General features: G+C 39.9%; 1 protein-coding gene across 3 annotated transcripts in view; it reads right to left on the minus strand.

Moving 5' to 3' along the window:
- Window positions 1–18,720, minus strand: part of mark3b (MAP/microtubule affinity-regulating kinase 3b) — a 67,905-nt gene that overhangs the window by 37,410 nt on the left and 11,775 nt on the right. For all 3 annotated transcript variants that reach the window (XM_063002238.1, XM_063002236.1, XM_063002237.1), the window contains exons 2-3: window positions 17,181–17,372; window positions 16,083–16,136 (exon numbers count right to left, since the gene is read on the minus strand). In XM_063002238.1, the coding sequence (XP_062858308.1) occupies window positions 16,083–16,136; window positions 17,181–17,372 (246 nt within the window). The remainder of the gene's footprint in view (window positions 1–16,082; window positions 16,137–17,180; window positions 17,373–18,720) is intronic.

Below are 18,720 nucleotides of genomic sequence, written 5' to 3' on the forward strand. Positions count from 1 at the left end.
GCTAGCTCACCTGCTAACATTGCTAGCCAACAAAATTATTTTTGTTTAGCTTGAACTTCAGATGTGAAGATCACCCTGTCGTGTCTAAGAGGGAGAGGCCAGCTGACTGTAATTTATAGTAAAATAGCTAGTAGATACATAACAAACATCTGGTTTATTTAGGATTATTTAGGGTTTTTAAAAAAAATGTTTAACAGTTTAGATCGCAATAAACATTAAGAGGTCAGAAACACCTTTCTTATATACAGTATGACTATTATATAAAATTCACCATGCTCCTAAAATTGGCTGTTCCTTCTTTCGATCTACCGTAACGCCCTACAAAGAACCTCCCCTTCAGATCTCAATGAGCAAAGCAGCTTATGATCAACACATTTATGAGTTCAGTTATTACAGCAAAATGTCCTATTAGCTTTGTTTTTTTTATTTGCTATGGACAGAGCTGTTGATACTGACCTAAATAGAGGTTTCGTATACAAACTGGAATAAAGCCAGAAAAATGGCCACAACACTCAATCCCTCTGCAGGCGTCATGTAACAACAATACCACCACTGACAAGCCCACAGGGTGCACAGGGGTCTCTTGACTGGTCTAGTTGGCCAGTAGCCCACTTTCCTCAAAAGCCTGTTAATGTGTTTTTCCTCTCTAACTTCCTGCATTGTTCCCTGTTACTCCAGGACATAAATACATCCATAATGCAGGCCTAACCTGCTGCACTCCGCAATGCTCTGCTTTCATGACAGTGTTTCCATGTCACTCATCACAAAGTTCCTAGTTAACCTTTTCTTTCTCTGGCAGTCTGAACTTAAAACTCTGCCATACCACTGTACCACTGAACTCAATGTGATCTCATTATATAGAGCAAATTACAGAATTACTTTATAGTTTAAGGTTTAGAAGACAGTCTGAATGGCAGGTCACATCATGAAGCGTCTGCTTGGTCACTTTGTGAAGAGGGTGTGGTTGAGCTGAGACTCGTGGACTTGTCCACTAGAAATTTAGTGGTGGCTTAGCATTTGGTACTTTAGGATATGAATGGTAATTTTGCCGATTCGGTCCGGGTCCTTTCTGTGTGGAGTTTGCATGTTCTCCTCTTGTCTGTGTGGGTTTCCTTCAGGAGCTCCGGTTTCCTCCAACAGTCCAAAAACATGCAAGTAAGGTAATTTGGAGATACAAAATTGTCCATGACTGTGTTCTGTGAATCTTGTGAAACCACTAATTACCTGTCCTGTCATAAATGTAACCAAAGTGTGTAAAACATGATGTTAAAAATCCTAAGAAAATAAAAATAAAAAACAAATGTCATCGGTTGACGGAAAACCAATAATCAAAAAGCCCCATAATAATATAAAACACGTCACTTAGTTTGATATCAATGTTTTAATATGTTATTTTTAAAATAGAGTGTAACATACTGTACATGGCATTAATAATGCTAATCACACCAGCACAACAATAATGTATGTATTGTATATTATCTGCTATACTTATATACTCTATACTTATATACTAATTTATTCTCATTCATTTAGCCACTGTAGTCACCTTTCATAACTCTGTAATTATATACTAGTCTATACACTGGACAATCATTATCTATTTACTGTTCTTAATATACACTGATCAGTCATAACATTAAAACCACCTCCTTGTTTCTACACTCACTGTCCATTTTATCAGCTCCACGTACCATATAGAAGCACTTTGTAGTTCTACAATTACAGACTGTAGTTCATCTGTTTCTCTGCATACCTTTTTTAACCTGCTTTCACCCTGTTCTTTAATGGCCAAGATCCCACAGTGAGATAAAACTGTTCTTGTGTTGTCTTGTGTAAAAATTGCTTTTCTGGTGTCAGGCATGTGTACTTGTTGTCTTTCCTGTGCTTTATCGTAATAGGTGTTTTGCAGATTTCACAGGTTGGGGGGTTTTCCGCTGAGGGTGGGTAAGAGTGTTTTAAATCAGAACTCAAAGTTTCAAGGTTAGAAATTAATTTACATGATGTTTTGAATCGACAGTATTAATCGAACAATGACTTTATTGTCAGTTATCGGTTAACTGGTTATTCATTGACATCCCTAATGTTGGAATTTAAGGGAAAAGGAAAAGTTCTGCTTGGCTGTTAATCGTGTCTGAATGCATGTGTGCTACAGTAATAGGGGTGATCTGTTTATATTTTAAAAACTAAATAAAAGCCAAAACCTTAAAAAGCATAAAATGGTTAACATTTAAGAGCACATAAGACAATACAGTGTTCACCATATTAAGACCAATCCTGCTTCTATATTTAGGTCTGGATTCTTCATATAAAAATAACTAATTCCAGTTCATGTGGTGCTCAAGTGAGCGATCATTTGACAGCTCAGGACAGATGAGAAATACAGTCAGCAGTTTCCAGTCATATGTAAAGTATTTACAGTCCTAACATCCAAGGACAAAGACGCTTCATACAGCGCTTCAAAAACAGTGTAGAAAGGGTGTAGGGGTGAGGCAAAGCTGATTGCTTAATAATGTTGAAAGCCTAAAAAGCACTCATGAATGAAACACACCCAGGCAAAGAAAGACTAAACACTTGCTTCCGAGCCCCAGCGCAGAATACGGAGTAGACTAAACATCTTATTCAAGTTAATGAGAGGTGCAACTGAGAGAGCGGCAAAGGGGTGGCAAATCCTTTCCTGAACACCTCTGGGAGGGTTCTGGGAAAGAATGGGCTTTATCTTCTCTTTGAGCACACTTCTGGAATTAATTCAGAAAGAATGGGTTTTATCTGCTCTATAAACACAGCTCGGGGATTAATCACCAACAAATGAGCTTCAGCAGCTCTTTGTTTGTACCAGCCATGTTCATATGAAACCCATTTTTCAAATGCCACTCTATTTAAACGCATCACAACAGAGATGTGCAAGAGGCACTAATAGTTATAGTAGGAATGCCCCAAAAGACACTTTTCTTTTTGAATTAGGCTTTGTATTGGCTCATAATAATTAATTGGTATCAGATTAGTTTACATGTTTTTTTGTTTTTTTTTAACTAATATTTAATACACAAAATTTGTGATTAATAATCTCAGTGATCAATATTTAGTATTTTATTTTTCAATTTAAAGAAGTAATTTAACAAAATTACTAGCAGATGGCACTTGGGTGGCACAGTGCTAAATTATGCTAGCCCACCACCTCTAAAATCCAGGGCGGGAATCCCCACCTGTGTTTTTGGCATCTACAAACAGACATGATTGGCTATGACTGGGAAGGGACATGGAATGAGTAAGGCTATGCAATGGATTGGCCCCTTGACTGGGGTGCGTTACCAATGATCCCAAGGAAACTGGACCCACTGCGACCCTGACAAGGATAAAGCAGTGGTAAAGCATGAAAATGAAATGAAATAATAGCAACTGAGTGATCCGAAACTAAAGGTCTAAAGGAGGGGGTGGTCGGGTGGTGCAGTGTTCTACACCACTGCGGAGTGCTCAAACTCACAAGTTTGAACCTGGCTGCACAGGTTTATTAGAAGAAAGGTCGTATAACCTCTCTTTAAGCTCCCACTACAATGTGCAATTTCAGGGACGAGTTTGGGTGTCTGTGCAATTTGGGGGTCACATGGAGCTTAGCATGGCTCTACGTATGTGATACGACTCTGTGTGGGAACCCAACACTAGCAGGTAGGGACGTCCCAATCACGTTTTTTTGTTCCCAACCCCGATCCCGATCTTTAATATTGATCCCGATCCGATACCGAGTCTCAAACCGATACTTGTATTTTCTAGACATTGTCTAGATAAGAACTAGATAATACTGTTCACACAGTGCACACTTCAAGTACATTACAGTTATTCAAATTAATCCAATGTACATGTTTAACAACTGAATAGCTCTGCAGTGCTGTAGGAAAAAAATTGCCTGCATCCAAGCTATTGCTTAATGTTCTTTTATTTTTACAAAATAAAATATAAACAAACTTAGTGCAGCATTGTAGTAGTAAAACTTGAACACTCGAAATTAAGTGAAGGTTCTTTTTGAGGAAAATCAGCATCTCTGCCGTGTTAGCGGACAGCCGGTTCCTCTTTTCATCATATAATAATAAACTCGCTGTATTCGACTGAGTGTTTATTTTTTAGGTGGCGTATCAAATTGGTAGTAATTGTAGATCGTTTGGTTAAATGACATCTGGTTTGTTTCTTATGAGCCACCGTACTTGTATGTGTGTTGTAACTGTAACAAACTTTTCTGTGGTTGTATTGAGACAATGGTTTGATGGACGTTTCTACGCGAAGTGAGTGTGTTTTGACCCTTTGGGGCTTCCATAGTGCATGGAATCGCGTGCTTGGCTAACGCGATGACTCTAGCTGTCCACTATTCGGTACCGTAACAGAAGAAGTTAATAAAGAGTTATGCTCCCGAGAATTTGTGAATATACCGTATCGGGACATCCCTACCAGAAGGTGATAAGAAGACTGGACACTGGGTGTTACAGGGGGTGTGTGTTGATCTGGCTCTCCATTATCAGATTGGGGCTTGTGCAAGCAGCACCAGATTGACAATCAGGGATTGGAAACGACTACAATAGGAGATAAAGGGGAAGGAGGATTCCCCGTGTGCTAACAGGGTATGTGAGCCTAATTAAAAGGCCAGTAAATGTAAACAATATTTAAAATATCTGATTTAGTGCTGCACCTGATGCACTAATACCAGTTCAACACAAACGACTGTGGCGTCACATTAACAAAGTTGCTGCAGTGCTGAGAATAGTAAACACCACACAAATGTTTTTGTGGTATCAGCCTCATGCTTAACTTCCTTATTAGTCTGAGAGGAAGGTGACAAGATGTATAATGTGTTTGTTATTTTCTAATAAACATGTTTGTTTATTTGGAGCATTAATATCTAAAATTTTTATTATTTTTATTAAACCTCTACAATTGCAATTATCTATTCCCATATCGATTCCCAATTTTGTTAGTTTTTATATTATATTAACAGCACCAGTGAGGGTCAGGGAGTACCGTAAGAAGAAAACAAAAGCCATAATGATATTTATGAGCCTATTTTGTATTTATTTGTAATGAAGTACATGTTAAAAAGTGGCTTCCATCTTAGTTCTGACCTGTCTGTTCTCCTGGCAGGGCCCTACCAGGTCAGCTGATCAACCCTCAGGGTCTGTGTGAAAACCTAGTGAGCTGCCTTGTTGCCTACTGTCTACCTAGAAAGCTGCCTCAGTAGAAAGGATTCTAATAAGACATTGACTCATAAGGCAGATTATTTTGACGCACTACTACAGCGATTACATCACCGAAGCTTCCCTTACTAAGCTAACACAGTTAGCCTCAGGCCTTAGTTAGCCTCAGGCCTTTCAAGACACAGCAGCGGTGCTGTGTCTGATCCACTCATACCAGCACAACACACACTAACACACCACTAAATAATACATGTATGTACAGTGTATCACAAAAGTGAGTACACCCCTCACATTTCTGCAAATATTTCATTATATCTTTTCATGGGACAACACTATAGACATCAAACTTGGATATAACTTAGAGTAGTCAGTGTACAGCTTGTATAGCAGTGCAGATTTACTGTCTTCTGAAAATAACTCAGCACACAGCCATTAATGTCTAAATAGCTGGCAACATAAGTGAGTACACCCCACAGTGAACATGTCCAAATTGTGCCCAAATGTGTCGTTGTCCCTCCCTGGTGTCATGTGTCAAGGTCCCAGGTGTAAATGGGGAGCAGGGCTGTTCAATTTGGTGTTTTGGGTACAATTATCTCATACTGGCCACTGGATATTCAACATGGCACCTCATGGCAAAGAACTCTCTGAGGATGTGAGAAATAGAATTGTTGCTCTCCACAAAGATGGCCTGGGCTATAAGAAGATTGCTAACACCCTGAAACTTAGCTACAGCATGGTGGCCAAGGTCATACAGCGGTTTTCCAGGACAGGTTCCACTCGGAACAGGCTTCGCCAGGGTCGACCAAAGAAGTTGAGTCCACGTGTTCGGCGTCATATCCAGAGGTTGGCTTTAAAAAATAGGCACATGAGTGCTGCCAGCATTGCTGCAGAGGTTGAAGACGTGGGAGGTCAGCCTGTCAGTGCTCAGACCATAGGCCGCACACTGCATCAACTCGGTCTGCATGGTCGTCATCCCAGAAGGAAGCTGACGCACAAGAAAGCCAGCAAACAGTTTGCTGAAAACAAGCAGTCCAAGAACATGGATTACTGGAATGCCCTGTGGTCTGACGAGACCAAGATAAACTTGTTTGGCTCAGATGGTGTCCAGCATGTGTGGCGGCGCCCTGGTGAGAAGTACCAAGACAACTGTATCTTGCCTACAGTCAAGCATGGTGGTGGTAGCATCATGGTCTTGGGCTGCATGAGTGTTGCTGGCACTGGGGAGCTGCAGTTCATTGAGGGAAACATGAATTCCAACATGTACTGTGACATTCTGAAACAGAGCATGATCCCCTCCCTTCGAAAACTGGGCCTCATGGCAGTTTTCCAACAGGATAACGACCCCAAACACAACCTCCAAGATGACAACTGCCTTGCTGAGGAAGCTGAAGGTAAAGGTGATGGACTAAACCCAATTGAGCACCTGTGGGGCATCCTCAAGTGGAAGGTGGAGGAGTTCAAGGTGTCTAACATCCACCAGCTCCGTGATGTCATCATGGAGGAGTGGAAGAGGATTCCAGTAGCAACCTGTGCAGCTCTGGTGAATTCCATGCCCAGGAGGGTTAAGGCAGTGCTGGATAATAATGGTGGTCACACAAAATATTGACACTTTGGGCACAATTTGGACATGTTCACTGTGGGGTGTACTCACTTATGTTGCCAGCCATTTAGACATTAATGGCTGTGTGTTGATTTATTTTCAGAAGACAGTAAATCTACACTGCTATACAAGCTGTACACTGACTACTCTAAGTTATATCCAAGTTTTATTTCTATAGTGTTGTCCCATGAAAAGATATAATGAAATATTTGCAGAAATGTGAGGGGTGTACTCACTTTTGTGATACACTGTATATATATACAGTGGGGCCAAAAAGTATTTAGTCAGCCACTGATTGTGCAGGTTCTCCTACTTAGAAAGATGAGAGAGGTCTGTTATTTTTATCATAGGTACACTTCAACTATGAGAGACAAAATGAGAAAAAAAAATCCAGGAAATCACATTGTAGGATTTTTAAAGAATTTATTTGTAAATTATGGTGGAAAATAAGTATTTGGTCACCCACAAACAAGCAAGATTTCTGGCTCTCACAGGCCTGTAACTTCTTTTTTAAGAAGCTCTTCTGTCCTCCACTCGTTACCTGTATTAATGGCACCTGTTTGACCTCGTTATCTGTATAAAAGACACCTGTCCACAGCCTCAAACAGTCAGACTCCAAACTCAACCATGGCCAAGACCAAAGAAAATTGTAGACCTGCACCAGGCTGGGAAGAGTGAATCTACAATAGGCAAGCAGGTTGGTGTGAATAAATCAACTGTGGGAGCAATTGTAAGAAAATGGAAGACATACAAGACCATTGATAATCTCCCTCGATCTGGGGCCCCACGCAAGATCTCATCCCGCGGGGTCAAAATGATCATGAGAACGGTGAGCAAAAATCCCAGAACTACACGGAGGGACCTGATGAATGACCTGCAGAGAGCTGGGACCAAAGTAAAAAGGCTACCATCAGTAACACACTACGCCGAGAGGGACTCAAATCCTGCAGTGCCAGGCGTGTCCCCCTGCTTAAGCCAGTACATGTCCAGGCCCGTCTGAAGTTTGCCAGAGAGCATATGGATGATCCAGAATAGGACTGGGAGAATATCATGTGGTCAGATGAAACCAAAATGGAACTTTTTGGTAAAAACTCAACTCGTCGTGTTTGGAGGAAGAAGAAGAACCCAAGAACACCATACCTACTATGAAGCATGGGGGTGGAAACATCATGCTTTGGGGCTGTTTTTCTGCAGAGGGGACAGGACGACTGATCCGTGTTAAGGGAAGAATGAACGGGGCCATGTATCGCGAGATTTTAAGCCAAAACCTCCTTCCATCAGTGAGAGCATTGAAGATGGAACGTTGCTGGGTCTTCCAGCATGACAATGATCCCAAACACACCGCTCGGGCAATGAAGGAGTGGCTCCGTAAAAAGCATTTCAAGGTCCTGGAGTGGCCTAGCCAGTCTCCAGACCTCAACCCCATAGAAAATTTGTGGAGGGAGTTGAAAGTCTGTGTTGCCCCAAAACATCACTGCTCTAGAGGAGATCTGCATGGAGGAATGGGCCAAAATACCAGCAAACCTGTGTGCAAACCTGGTGAAGACTTACAGGAAATGTTTGACCTCTGTCATTGCCAACAAAGGTTATGTTACAAAGTATTGAGTTGAACTTTTGTTATTGACCAAATACTTATTTTCCACCATAATTTACAAATAAATTCTTTAAAAATCCTACAATGTGATTTCCTGGATTTTTTTTTCTCATTTTGTCTCTCATAGTTGAAGTGAACCTATGATGAAAATTACAGACCTCTCTCATCTTTCTAAGTAGGAGAACCTGCACAATCAGTGGCTGACTAAATACTTTTTGGCCCCACTGTATATATATATATATACACACACACACACACACACATATATATATATATATAAACTGGCTGTAAATAAATAGTAGGCAGCCTCTGCACAAGACACACTGACACACTATCAGACACATTGTGTCTGATTATTTTGGGACAGTAGAGTTTTGGGCTATCACCTAAAAGGTTGCGAGTTCGAATCCCAGCCACTGTCGGGCCCTTGAGCAATGCTCTTAACCCTTTCTGCTCCAGGGGCGCCAAACGATGGCTGACCCTGCACTCTGACCCCAGCTTCCAAACAAGCTGGGATACATGAAATAAGAATTTGCTAATAAATTACACTTGTGCACCTTTATAGAAATTAAAAATCTATAATAATTTTTTTTACAAATGTGACAGACAGCCTTCTTTTCGGAAGCGTGCAAAGAATGACATAAAATGTGTCCAAGTAGAGAGCTCACTAGGTTTTCAGACAGACCCTCAGTGTGCTGTGGATGACATGTTATTTAAAAACATGCATCAGAAGGAAGGAAGCAGACTAACCCCGGTAAATACGCACGCACACTGGCAGTGTGCATGTGTCTGTGTAAGCCTAGCCAAAAACTAGAGAGCAATTCAGGCTGTGCTTCAGTAAATTCAACAGCATGGTAATGAATTATATTTAATACTGCTTCCTAAAGGTTAAGCGGCTTTTAAATGCGTTTTTGCTTGGAACAAAACATTTAAGTCTCTGCTGCTGAGATTTGTGTCCTCATTCACCCACCAAAAAGTCTACACAAAGAATTCAATTTTCCATTGCACTTAGTAAAAAGAGAGGAGGGATGAAACTTCATTGGTGATAGAAAAACAGGAAAAGGAAAGTTTTAGTGATGTGATGGAAGTGTAAGAGGGTCGGGTTAAAGCAAAGCTGCAGGTTTCAGCCCCTACAGTCTGTATATCATGTAAACTTTCACCTATTTACAGTTCATCTTCTGAATCCAAATAAAAATATCAAGAAATTTACCCAAACTTTTTAGAATTATATCTCCATTGACTAGGAAGTAACGAACCAGTATTATGCTAAATACTAATGGCTGACCAAAACATGGTCCAGCCAATATGTTAAAGCAATATTTAGGTTTCTTTAAATGTGGAACAATTGTGAGGAATCTTTGAATAAAGCTTACACAGATGAGCCATACATTACACAAGAGACAATTCTGAACTGCAGACAGGTCTACAAAAAGCCATGCTGTTGTAACACATGCAGAATAAGGACTGGTTCTTTTGCATTACTTTCTGGGAAAAGATGTTTCTGCAACTGCTTTCTTTAAATCTTACCAAATTTTTAAGTGCCAATAAAAAGTGCTAAAACCAATAGATTTTTAAGTAATCTATTTAAGTGCGGATACTGAGAAGTAGGGCTGGGCGATATGGATCAAAAATAATATCTTGATATTTTTTCGCTGAACGGCGATATACGATATACTGTATATCTCGATATGTTTTTTTTTTTATCCCATAAGGTAATAACAAAAAGACACTTCTGAGACAAAGCTACATGTTCCAAATTTTTTACAGGCACTTTTATTAAAATTCATGCTGGGGAAGCTTCACACAAGAACTATTTTTACTTAAAAAAAAAAAAAAAAAAAGAGCTATTCTAAGAAAAAGAAAGTTGTTTCTAAGGTATCTCCTGTCGTGTAATGTAAAAGTTTTCTCAAAAATCCACCCAAACGTTTTCTCAAAAATCCACCCAAACGTTTTCTCAACAGTTGAGGGAATTTTTGGCTAGATTGTTGGGACTGGTTGGGTGAATTGTTGAGGGAACGTTTGGGTGAATTGTTGAAAACCCAAACGTTTTCTCAACAATTCACTCAACCATTCCCAACAATCTACCCAAACGTTCCCCCCCCCTCACGTTCCCCCCCTCACGTTCCCTCAACGTTCCCCCGAACGTTCCCCCAACGTTTCCACACGAACGTTCCCTCAACGTTCCTTCACGAATGTTCCCCCAACTTTCCCCCCGAACGTTCCCACAAAGTTCCTTCATGAACGTTCCCCTAACGTTTCCACATGAACGTTCCCCCAACGTTCCCCCCGAACGTTCCCCCAACGTCTCTTTACGAACGTTCCCCCAACGTTCCCCCACGAACGTTCCCTCAACGTTCCTTCACGAACGTTTCCCCCAACGTTTCCCCACAAACGTTTCCCCAACGTTTCCACACGAACGTTCCCCCAACATTCCCCCTCAACGTTTCCTCAACGTTCATTCCTGAACGTTCCCCCAACGTTCCTTCACAAACGTTCCCCCAACGTTCCCCCCACGAATGTTCCCCCCGAACGTTCCCTCAACGTCCCTTCACGAACGTTCCCCCGTTTCCCCCGAACGTTACCCCAACGTTCCCCCCTGAACATTACCTTAACGTTCCTTCACGAACACTCCCCCAACGTTCCCTCAATGATCCTTCACGAACGTTTTCACACAAACGTTCCCTCAATGTTCCCCCTGAACTTTCCCTCAACGTTCCCCCACGAAAGTTCCCTCAACGTTCCCCCTCATACATTATTATGTATATGTCGCCACAACATTTACATTAATATTTTTTTACCGTATAGAACTCAGTTCTGTAATACAGGCAGAACTAATCGTTAATGTTACTGTGTAACTATTACAACATTTCATGCATTTTAATCAGTGTTCTGCTTCATGCACTTTATTATTATTTAACAGCTTTGTTTGTTGTTTAATTGCTGTTTGCTCCTTGTTTACTGCAGAGTTAGTTCATGCAATTTTATTAATTTTTGGTTGTTTCTTGGCCAAGAACAAGAAATACTATAATAGAAGATAAATAAATAAATGAGTCCCGGACGTCGGGCGATCGTCCAGTATAAACGAACACGACCACGTACAACATCCAGTACAGAAATCACTCCCCATAATGTTTTTTTACAGATATAGCAAATATCTATACATGCACATCACATATACAAACACAATAGTCAGAACAACAGGAGACGCACCGTTACGTTATTATTACTGTTTATAACACTTGTGCTTGATTTACACTGTTTAAATATGAAGTAAATACGTGCATGTCAGCGCGTGCATGCGCTTGTATGTATTTCCGTTTTCCAATATTGGTTTTTGAAACGAATAACGACTCGTTTTCTTGTTTTTCAACTTTAGGATTTGAAGTGAAAAACGAATGACCAAAGGTACACGAAGCTGGAACCTTTTGTCTGGACTTGTTTTCGGAATTCTCTACAGAATACATTATTCTGCTGCTCATCCGACACTTCTCCACCATTAAATCCGAACCATCTCCAAATAATTGAGCCATTATTATTCTTTTTACTAAGCAGCTCCTCCACCGTCTCCATGCTATCATGGGAGTTTTACTTACAGAAATGTGTTCTGAGGGCAGAAAGAATTGGCAGTGGGGAGGGGCGAGTTGTGTTCAGTGAGGGAGAGGGGCGGGACAGGTGAACATGTGCAGAGACTAACTGGGAGAAGAGAAAGACTAACTGTCGGATCTAATTGGAACGCAACATCTATATCGATATAGACGATATTGTCTTATCTTATATCGCGTATGAAAATATATCGATATTTTATAAAATCTCGATATATCGCCCAGCCCTACTGAGAAGGCCACCTCAGGATATTCCAGAACCGATTCCTTTAGTAAACAGGCTTTAGTCAACTTGGAAGTGTGCTTGTCTTGTTGGAAAGACCAACTAATAGCTTCCTGTAGCTGCACGCATTCAGTTTAAAACACTGATGCTCGCCTACAAAGCCAAAAATGGACCAGCTCCAAGCTACCTTCGAGGTCTAATCAAACCCCGCTCTGTACCACGCAACCTCCGAGCCACCAGTCTCGCTCGACTTGATCCTTCACCCAGGACAAAGGAAGACAAGCATCAAGGCTCTTCTCTGTTCTAGCACCCAAGTGGTGGAATGAACTTCCTCTGTCTGTCCGAACATCTGAGTCTCTTGCTGTCTTTAAAAAACGATTAAAAACCCACCTTTTTACTAAGCACTTAAGCTGACTTGTACAAATTTACTAACATTTTTTTCCATCTCCAAAAAACCCCCCAAAAAAAACACTTTGGTTCTAACAGGTTTCAGCAGATTTGTGTTCTTCGACTGTTGTTTACTTAAACTAGAGAAATGAAATGTTTACTATGGAAGCACTTCTGTAAGTCGCTCTGGATAAGAGCGTCTGCTAAATGCAGAAAATGTAAATGTAAAATGTAAACTAATATATAACTATTTCATATACAGCTTCATCTACAGGTATTTAAGGATGTGTCTCAAATCCACTGGTTTCAGGTATTTCAGAGATCCTCAGAGCAGTCCAGCCATTCACATAATTTCTTCATTATCTGATTAACAGTACTACTAAATTAGTCTTTAAAAATACATTAGCAAAGTTAAAGAAAATGGCAAATAATTCCACACAAAAAAAACAAACATATATCAAATCGAGATGTATAAGAGATATCATAAATTATTTAATAATCATATTGTAGCAATGAATCATGTGAAGCCTGAAGGTGCTTATCAAAAAGGATTCTGATTCCTTTCTGTGCTTAATTTAACAGCACGTTCAGAACTCAGCTGAGACACGTCTGATGTGACATTTGATGACGCAGTGGCTGACCTGATCGGACGCAATGCTTATGTGCTAAACCTGATGGAAATTTGGGTGAACAGCCGTCTGTGGCTTTATGAGCCTAGTAGTCAACTCTTGTGTATTATGTGATGTCAGGAAAAATCCAGACACTGTAATGATACAAACCAATAATCAAACAAATCAGCCCAGAAGCAACAGCCCAAATGAGGTCAGTGACAGGAGCAGCACTGGCCCACATAAAGACATGGTGCTGCTGCAGACAATCATGTGTTTGCAAACCTAAAGCAAAGTGATAAAGGATATTTCCCTGTTAAACCACAAGCTCAAACAGTAAGAGGGAAAACACAGAACCTGCTCAAAAATCAACTGTCGGCACCAATAAAAGAAACTAATCTTGTTAAAAACACTGGGAATAAGTGTCCCCCATTTCAGTATCCCCTGACACAGCTTACACGTTTCTCATAAATATTCTCTAAGAGAAAACTTCTACACCTACTTCTGTCCTCAGTCAGGATGTTACAGAGCAGAAACACATCCTGGCTGAGGATGTGTTTATATACAGTTTATACACCATTGCTTGTCTGGATCAGATTAGAAAGCAGTCAGTAATAAAGATGTTACAGAGGTAGAACTAAATCAGCCTGGCACCCACCAACTGCATAAGAACAGGTCTCACCAATACACTCAAAATTACACTCAAAATAGCTTAACAAGAAACTAGAACAAGCAGTAATGTGAAGATCCAGTGATGTGGGAGTGAGTAGATCGGAAAAGCCACCTGGCTATCAAAACAGATCACTTATGAGGTGTATGAGGTGTACTTCGCCTGTTTTCATGCGTTCACTAAATTCATACCCATTGTATGTTTAACTTTAAGGATACTTCCTTATTTTAGTAGGAAGACTATGGTTCCTCTTTTGTAATGTTAAAAAGAGAAGCCTTTTCTACACATGAATATTTTACATAGAAGACTCTTTCTAAAAACTCTATTTCCAGCCACTGAGACAGAAAAATGACTTCTACTGAGACCCTATTAATTCTGCTATATTTCTCCTTCAATTTTAACATTTATTTTTATATTTTTGAAATATTTTTGTCTTTTTTGTTTTGTACAGAAATGCAAATTTTGCCAAATTCTTAAAAATGATAACCGACCATAATAAGTCTACATTTTATCAACAACGGAAAAGCTTACAGAGTTCTATTACAATAGACTTTCAAATCAACATGTATTGATAGGGATGTAACAATGCACCACAATACAGTTAATAACCAATTCAAAAATTCCACGATTTAAATCGATTTGACAGGTAAAATGAATCGATATTCACTTTAAACAGCAGAGGGCACTGGCGCTATACACCTCGCCTGGTTGACATCACTGGCGCTATACGCCTGGTTGCCAAATTCAGGTTTTTTCAGCCAAATTGGCCTACACCAGAAATAAAATGGCATTCATTATTTAGATAAATAAAAGATAATCACAAATACAGAGATAACTTAGTGGTTAAGGTACTGGACTAGTAATCAGAAGGTTGTCGGTTCAAGCCCCATCACTGCCAAGTTGCCACTGTTGGGCCCCTGAGCAAGGCCCTTAACCCTGTGTTCAGTCATAATTGTATCCCTATGTATTAATATTTAATATTTATATTTTAATATTAATATTTTACTTAATAAAAATCAATGTAAAGTGGTGAGCGTGGCAGTAAAACAGTAAGATGAACATAAACACTGTGAGCAGAACTAGTTCAACATTCAGAATGTAGATTTTAAACTGTCACCTGTAGCTAACTAATCTAATTTAATATGCTAATCATTAATTAAGATAAATAATTTATTTTGGCTGCTCCCGTTAAGGGTCACCAATGTGAGTGTCTTTAAGAAGAAAACCTGTGGCTAAATCTGACCCTCCAGGACTAAGGTGAGCACCTTTGTGTTAAACATACATACATGTGTCTGTCTTAAAAACAGACCTAAAAAACAGACTTAAAGGAAGTATAAGCCTAGTGCTTAAAGTACTGGACTAGTAATCCAAGGGTCACTGGTTCAAACCCCACCACTGCCAGGTTTCCACTGTTGGGCCCTTAAGCCTCAATTGCTTAGTCACAGTACTAAGCGTCTGCTAAATGCCAAAAAATTTATATGTAAAAACATTACAAGCACACCAGTTACCTGTAAATAGTCACTTTTAATGGCATTTATTTACAGTTAGATTTTCTCACTGTTCTGATAAATCCGATTCAGAACTTTAGAACACAGAGTCACATGCAAACCACTGACTGTCAATAAGTTTGCAGATGGAAAGCTAAAATCAATAGCCTGGAAAAAGCTAGTTAATTACAAATACAAAGCATGGCAGTGGAAGGGAACACTGTCACATGGTCATCTGCCTCGGCGTGACCCAAATAGGAAAAGGTGAGGAGTTGTGGTCACAGAACAATGGAAAGCAGACAAATGCAAGCGTGTTGTCTTCCTAAATTCGACAGTCTGATTGCAATAGAACCAGCCGCTCTGATTCACTGCCTGATTCACTGTCCAAGCTAAGAGCGCTTCTTTCTGTTCAGGCAAATGCACTGGTATTGTTCCTGTCTCTCTATTCGGGTTGCTCCAGTCCTGCTATTATTAGCGGTCTTAAATTTCCCAGTCCACAGAGACTCTCTTATTCAGCCTCTGCTTACCCAACATACACTGCTCGACACCTAAATTGTTTTGATGTATCTAGTTAAAGAGGTGACAGATTTAATTGACCACGATACACTTAAATACAGTGATTAAGCGAGTCCCTCAGATGATATTTAAATAGACAAAGTCACGAGGAGGGAAGAGACAAGAAGTTAAATGAAGCCAGAATATTTTATTGCTCAGTAGAAACCCAGAATATTTACCTTTTGGAGACTGGTAGGATTAAGCTGTGTCTTATCAATGATCTTTATAGCCACCTACAGGAAAGGAAAAAACAAATTGTAGTTACTGACCCTGCTGCTTAGTCAAGGACTGGCACAAAACCAAGAGCAGCAGGAGAACAAACAACAGTTATTCAACAAGAACAATATATTTGACACTTTTACAACAGTAACAACAATAACTAAAAACTGTCTGATCACATTTATTTGAGCTGAGTGGGAGTTACATGGCCTATAAAATCTGTTTAACTGTTTCCACAAATTCTGTTTAATTTCTCATTTGTTCTTGGAAATTTCTCTTAATATTAATGTTATTGTGAATTTTACACTCTTAAACTCTAACGATTTAAAAAAAAATGCTCGGGTGGTGCTCTGCTACCTCAGCAGAGCCACCAACCTGACGGGTCCACACAAACACAATTGGCCATGACTAAGTAAGGTAAGATCATACCGGATCTTTTTCTGATGCTGCCGCAATATGCAATATCAGGGACTGGCCCAGGCGTCTGCACAAGTTGGGGGTGAGGGGCTCACATGGAAGACAGGAATACCCTGTACATGGCTCCAATCCATCGCAGAGCTTCGTTCCCACCCAGACAGAGCCAATCGTGTCCGAGTAGACGCCGTCTGGCCGACAGCACCACTGAGGTTTAGCACTGATCTCAGAGGTGGGGGGCTAAGATAATAAGACCTCTGAGCCACCCAATAATTTTTTATTTTTTTTTGGAACTTATCTAATGGTGTTTTAGTAATTTTATGCAGCATATTTACATTTACATTTTCAGCATTTAGCAGACGCCTTTATCCAAAGCGACTTACATTACAGTTACAGTACACAGTCTGAGCAATTAAGGGTTAAGGGCCTTGCTCAAGGGCCAACAGCAGCAACCTGGCAGTGGTGGGGCTTGAACCAGCGACCTTCTGATGACTAGTTCAGTACCTTAACCACTAGGCTACAGCTTGCCCATATAAAGTGCTAAGGAGATAAGGAAAGAAGGTAAAAGTTGTGAAGAGGGAAAGAAGGAACAAAGATGGTAACGGGAAAGCATGTGGACAGGGCATGTGGCGTTCAAACCTCACCTCTCTTCCTGTGAGAATGTGTCTTGCCAGTTTGACCTTGGCAAAATTGCCCTTGCCGATAGTTTTGAGCAGCCGGTAGTTTCCAATATGTGGCTGGTCATCAGCACAGGAGGCAATGGAGCTCCGGCATCGAGCACCAGGGCGACTGGACCGTGTGGCACCATCATTTTGTGTGTCACTATGTGAGGTGTGCTAGAAAAACAACAGAAGAAAAGCAGAGTTTAGTAAACAAGTTAAGAAGGCAAACACTGATTCATACAAGTGATTCAAGTGACGTAGCTCTGAAACTTGAACTATGATACTACTGAACGTAAAAATATCAAAAGGAAACTGTTAAGTCTCAGTATGGAGTTTAAAGTGCACATTAAGTTTTTTTACACAAATGATGTGGCTGTTTTGCATCATGCTCTAGTATAAAGGTAAAACTAGGTAGGGGATTTTCCAGCCAAATTGATTGATGTTAGAATACTTTCTTTATATGTATTATTCATTTATTTATATATTGTTGGATTTGTTTTAAGATTTCATTTCAGTTTTTTACACAATAAGCCTTATTTGGCATAGTTTGTACCTACCTCAGAAATAAAAGGGAATTCATTATTTAGATAAATAAAAGATAAGCACAAATACAGTATTTTTTTTTTTTTTTTAAAGAGAAATAATAAAAGGAAACTTCGGGGAAAAAATCATATCGTAAACCCAGTATCGTGAATCGTATCGCATCGTGGGTAGAGTGTATCGTTACATCCCTATATCTTATAATAAATACAATAATAATGCTATCTGACAACCAATAGTTTTGCCATTTAACTCTCTGAATGTGTCGTGAACTAAACTGGCGCATGTGCACAGAGGGTGGGTAAGAGTGCATTACAAATCAGCACTCTGTAGAGTTCTGTAGGCTCTCAGTTGAACCACTACAAAGCTTCAGGAGAATGAAACACAGTTCAGCAAACACCACCTTTAAAAAGAAACACAGTTTAAACACCGCCTTTAAATGGATCACAAACAGGAAAGTGCGTGCATCCCTGTGACTGATGTTAGTCATTATATCAATGTTATGACCAGAGGAGGCAATTCTATCCTCCTGTTCCAGATAGGATGTGCATTGTAGGTTAAATAAATCAATTGTACACAGTTCACATTGCTGCTGGGCTAATTTGACTGTTTTTTACACATTAGTGTTCTATAATTACAGATATAATTTTAGGTCTGTTTCGGTTCTTTCCTTAAACTTTGCAAGATCAGCTTAGCTTAGTGAACAACCTTTAATTTGCATACTTCATCTGCAGTAAACTGCAGACATTTATAAAAGATTCCGCTCCAAAATGTAATTATCTCTAACAAATGCTGTTATTAACTGGGCCTGATATCCCTAAATATGCCGGTGATCCAAGACACGTATAATTCTGTATGCTGTTCCGACCACTAATAACGTCATACATGCATATATAGTCTGGTTGGGTCATTGATTAAATGCCTCAGACCTTACACATTTCTAAAAGCTTACACAAAGTCTGACCTTAAATAAAAGCTACAA

Source organism: Trichomycterus rosablanca, chromosome 9, assembly GCF_030014385.1.
Source record: "Trichomycterus rosablanca isolate fTriRos1 chromosome 9, fTriRos1.hap1, whole genome shotgun sequence".
Lineage (NCBI taxonomy): Eukaryota > Metazoa > Chordata > Actinopteri > Siluriformes > Trichomycteridae > Trichomycterus > Trichomycterus rosablanca.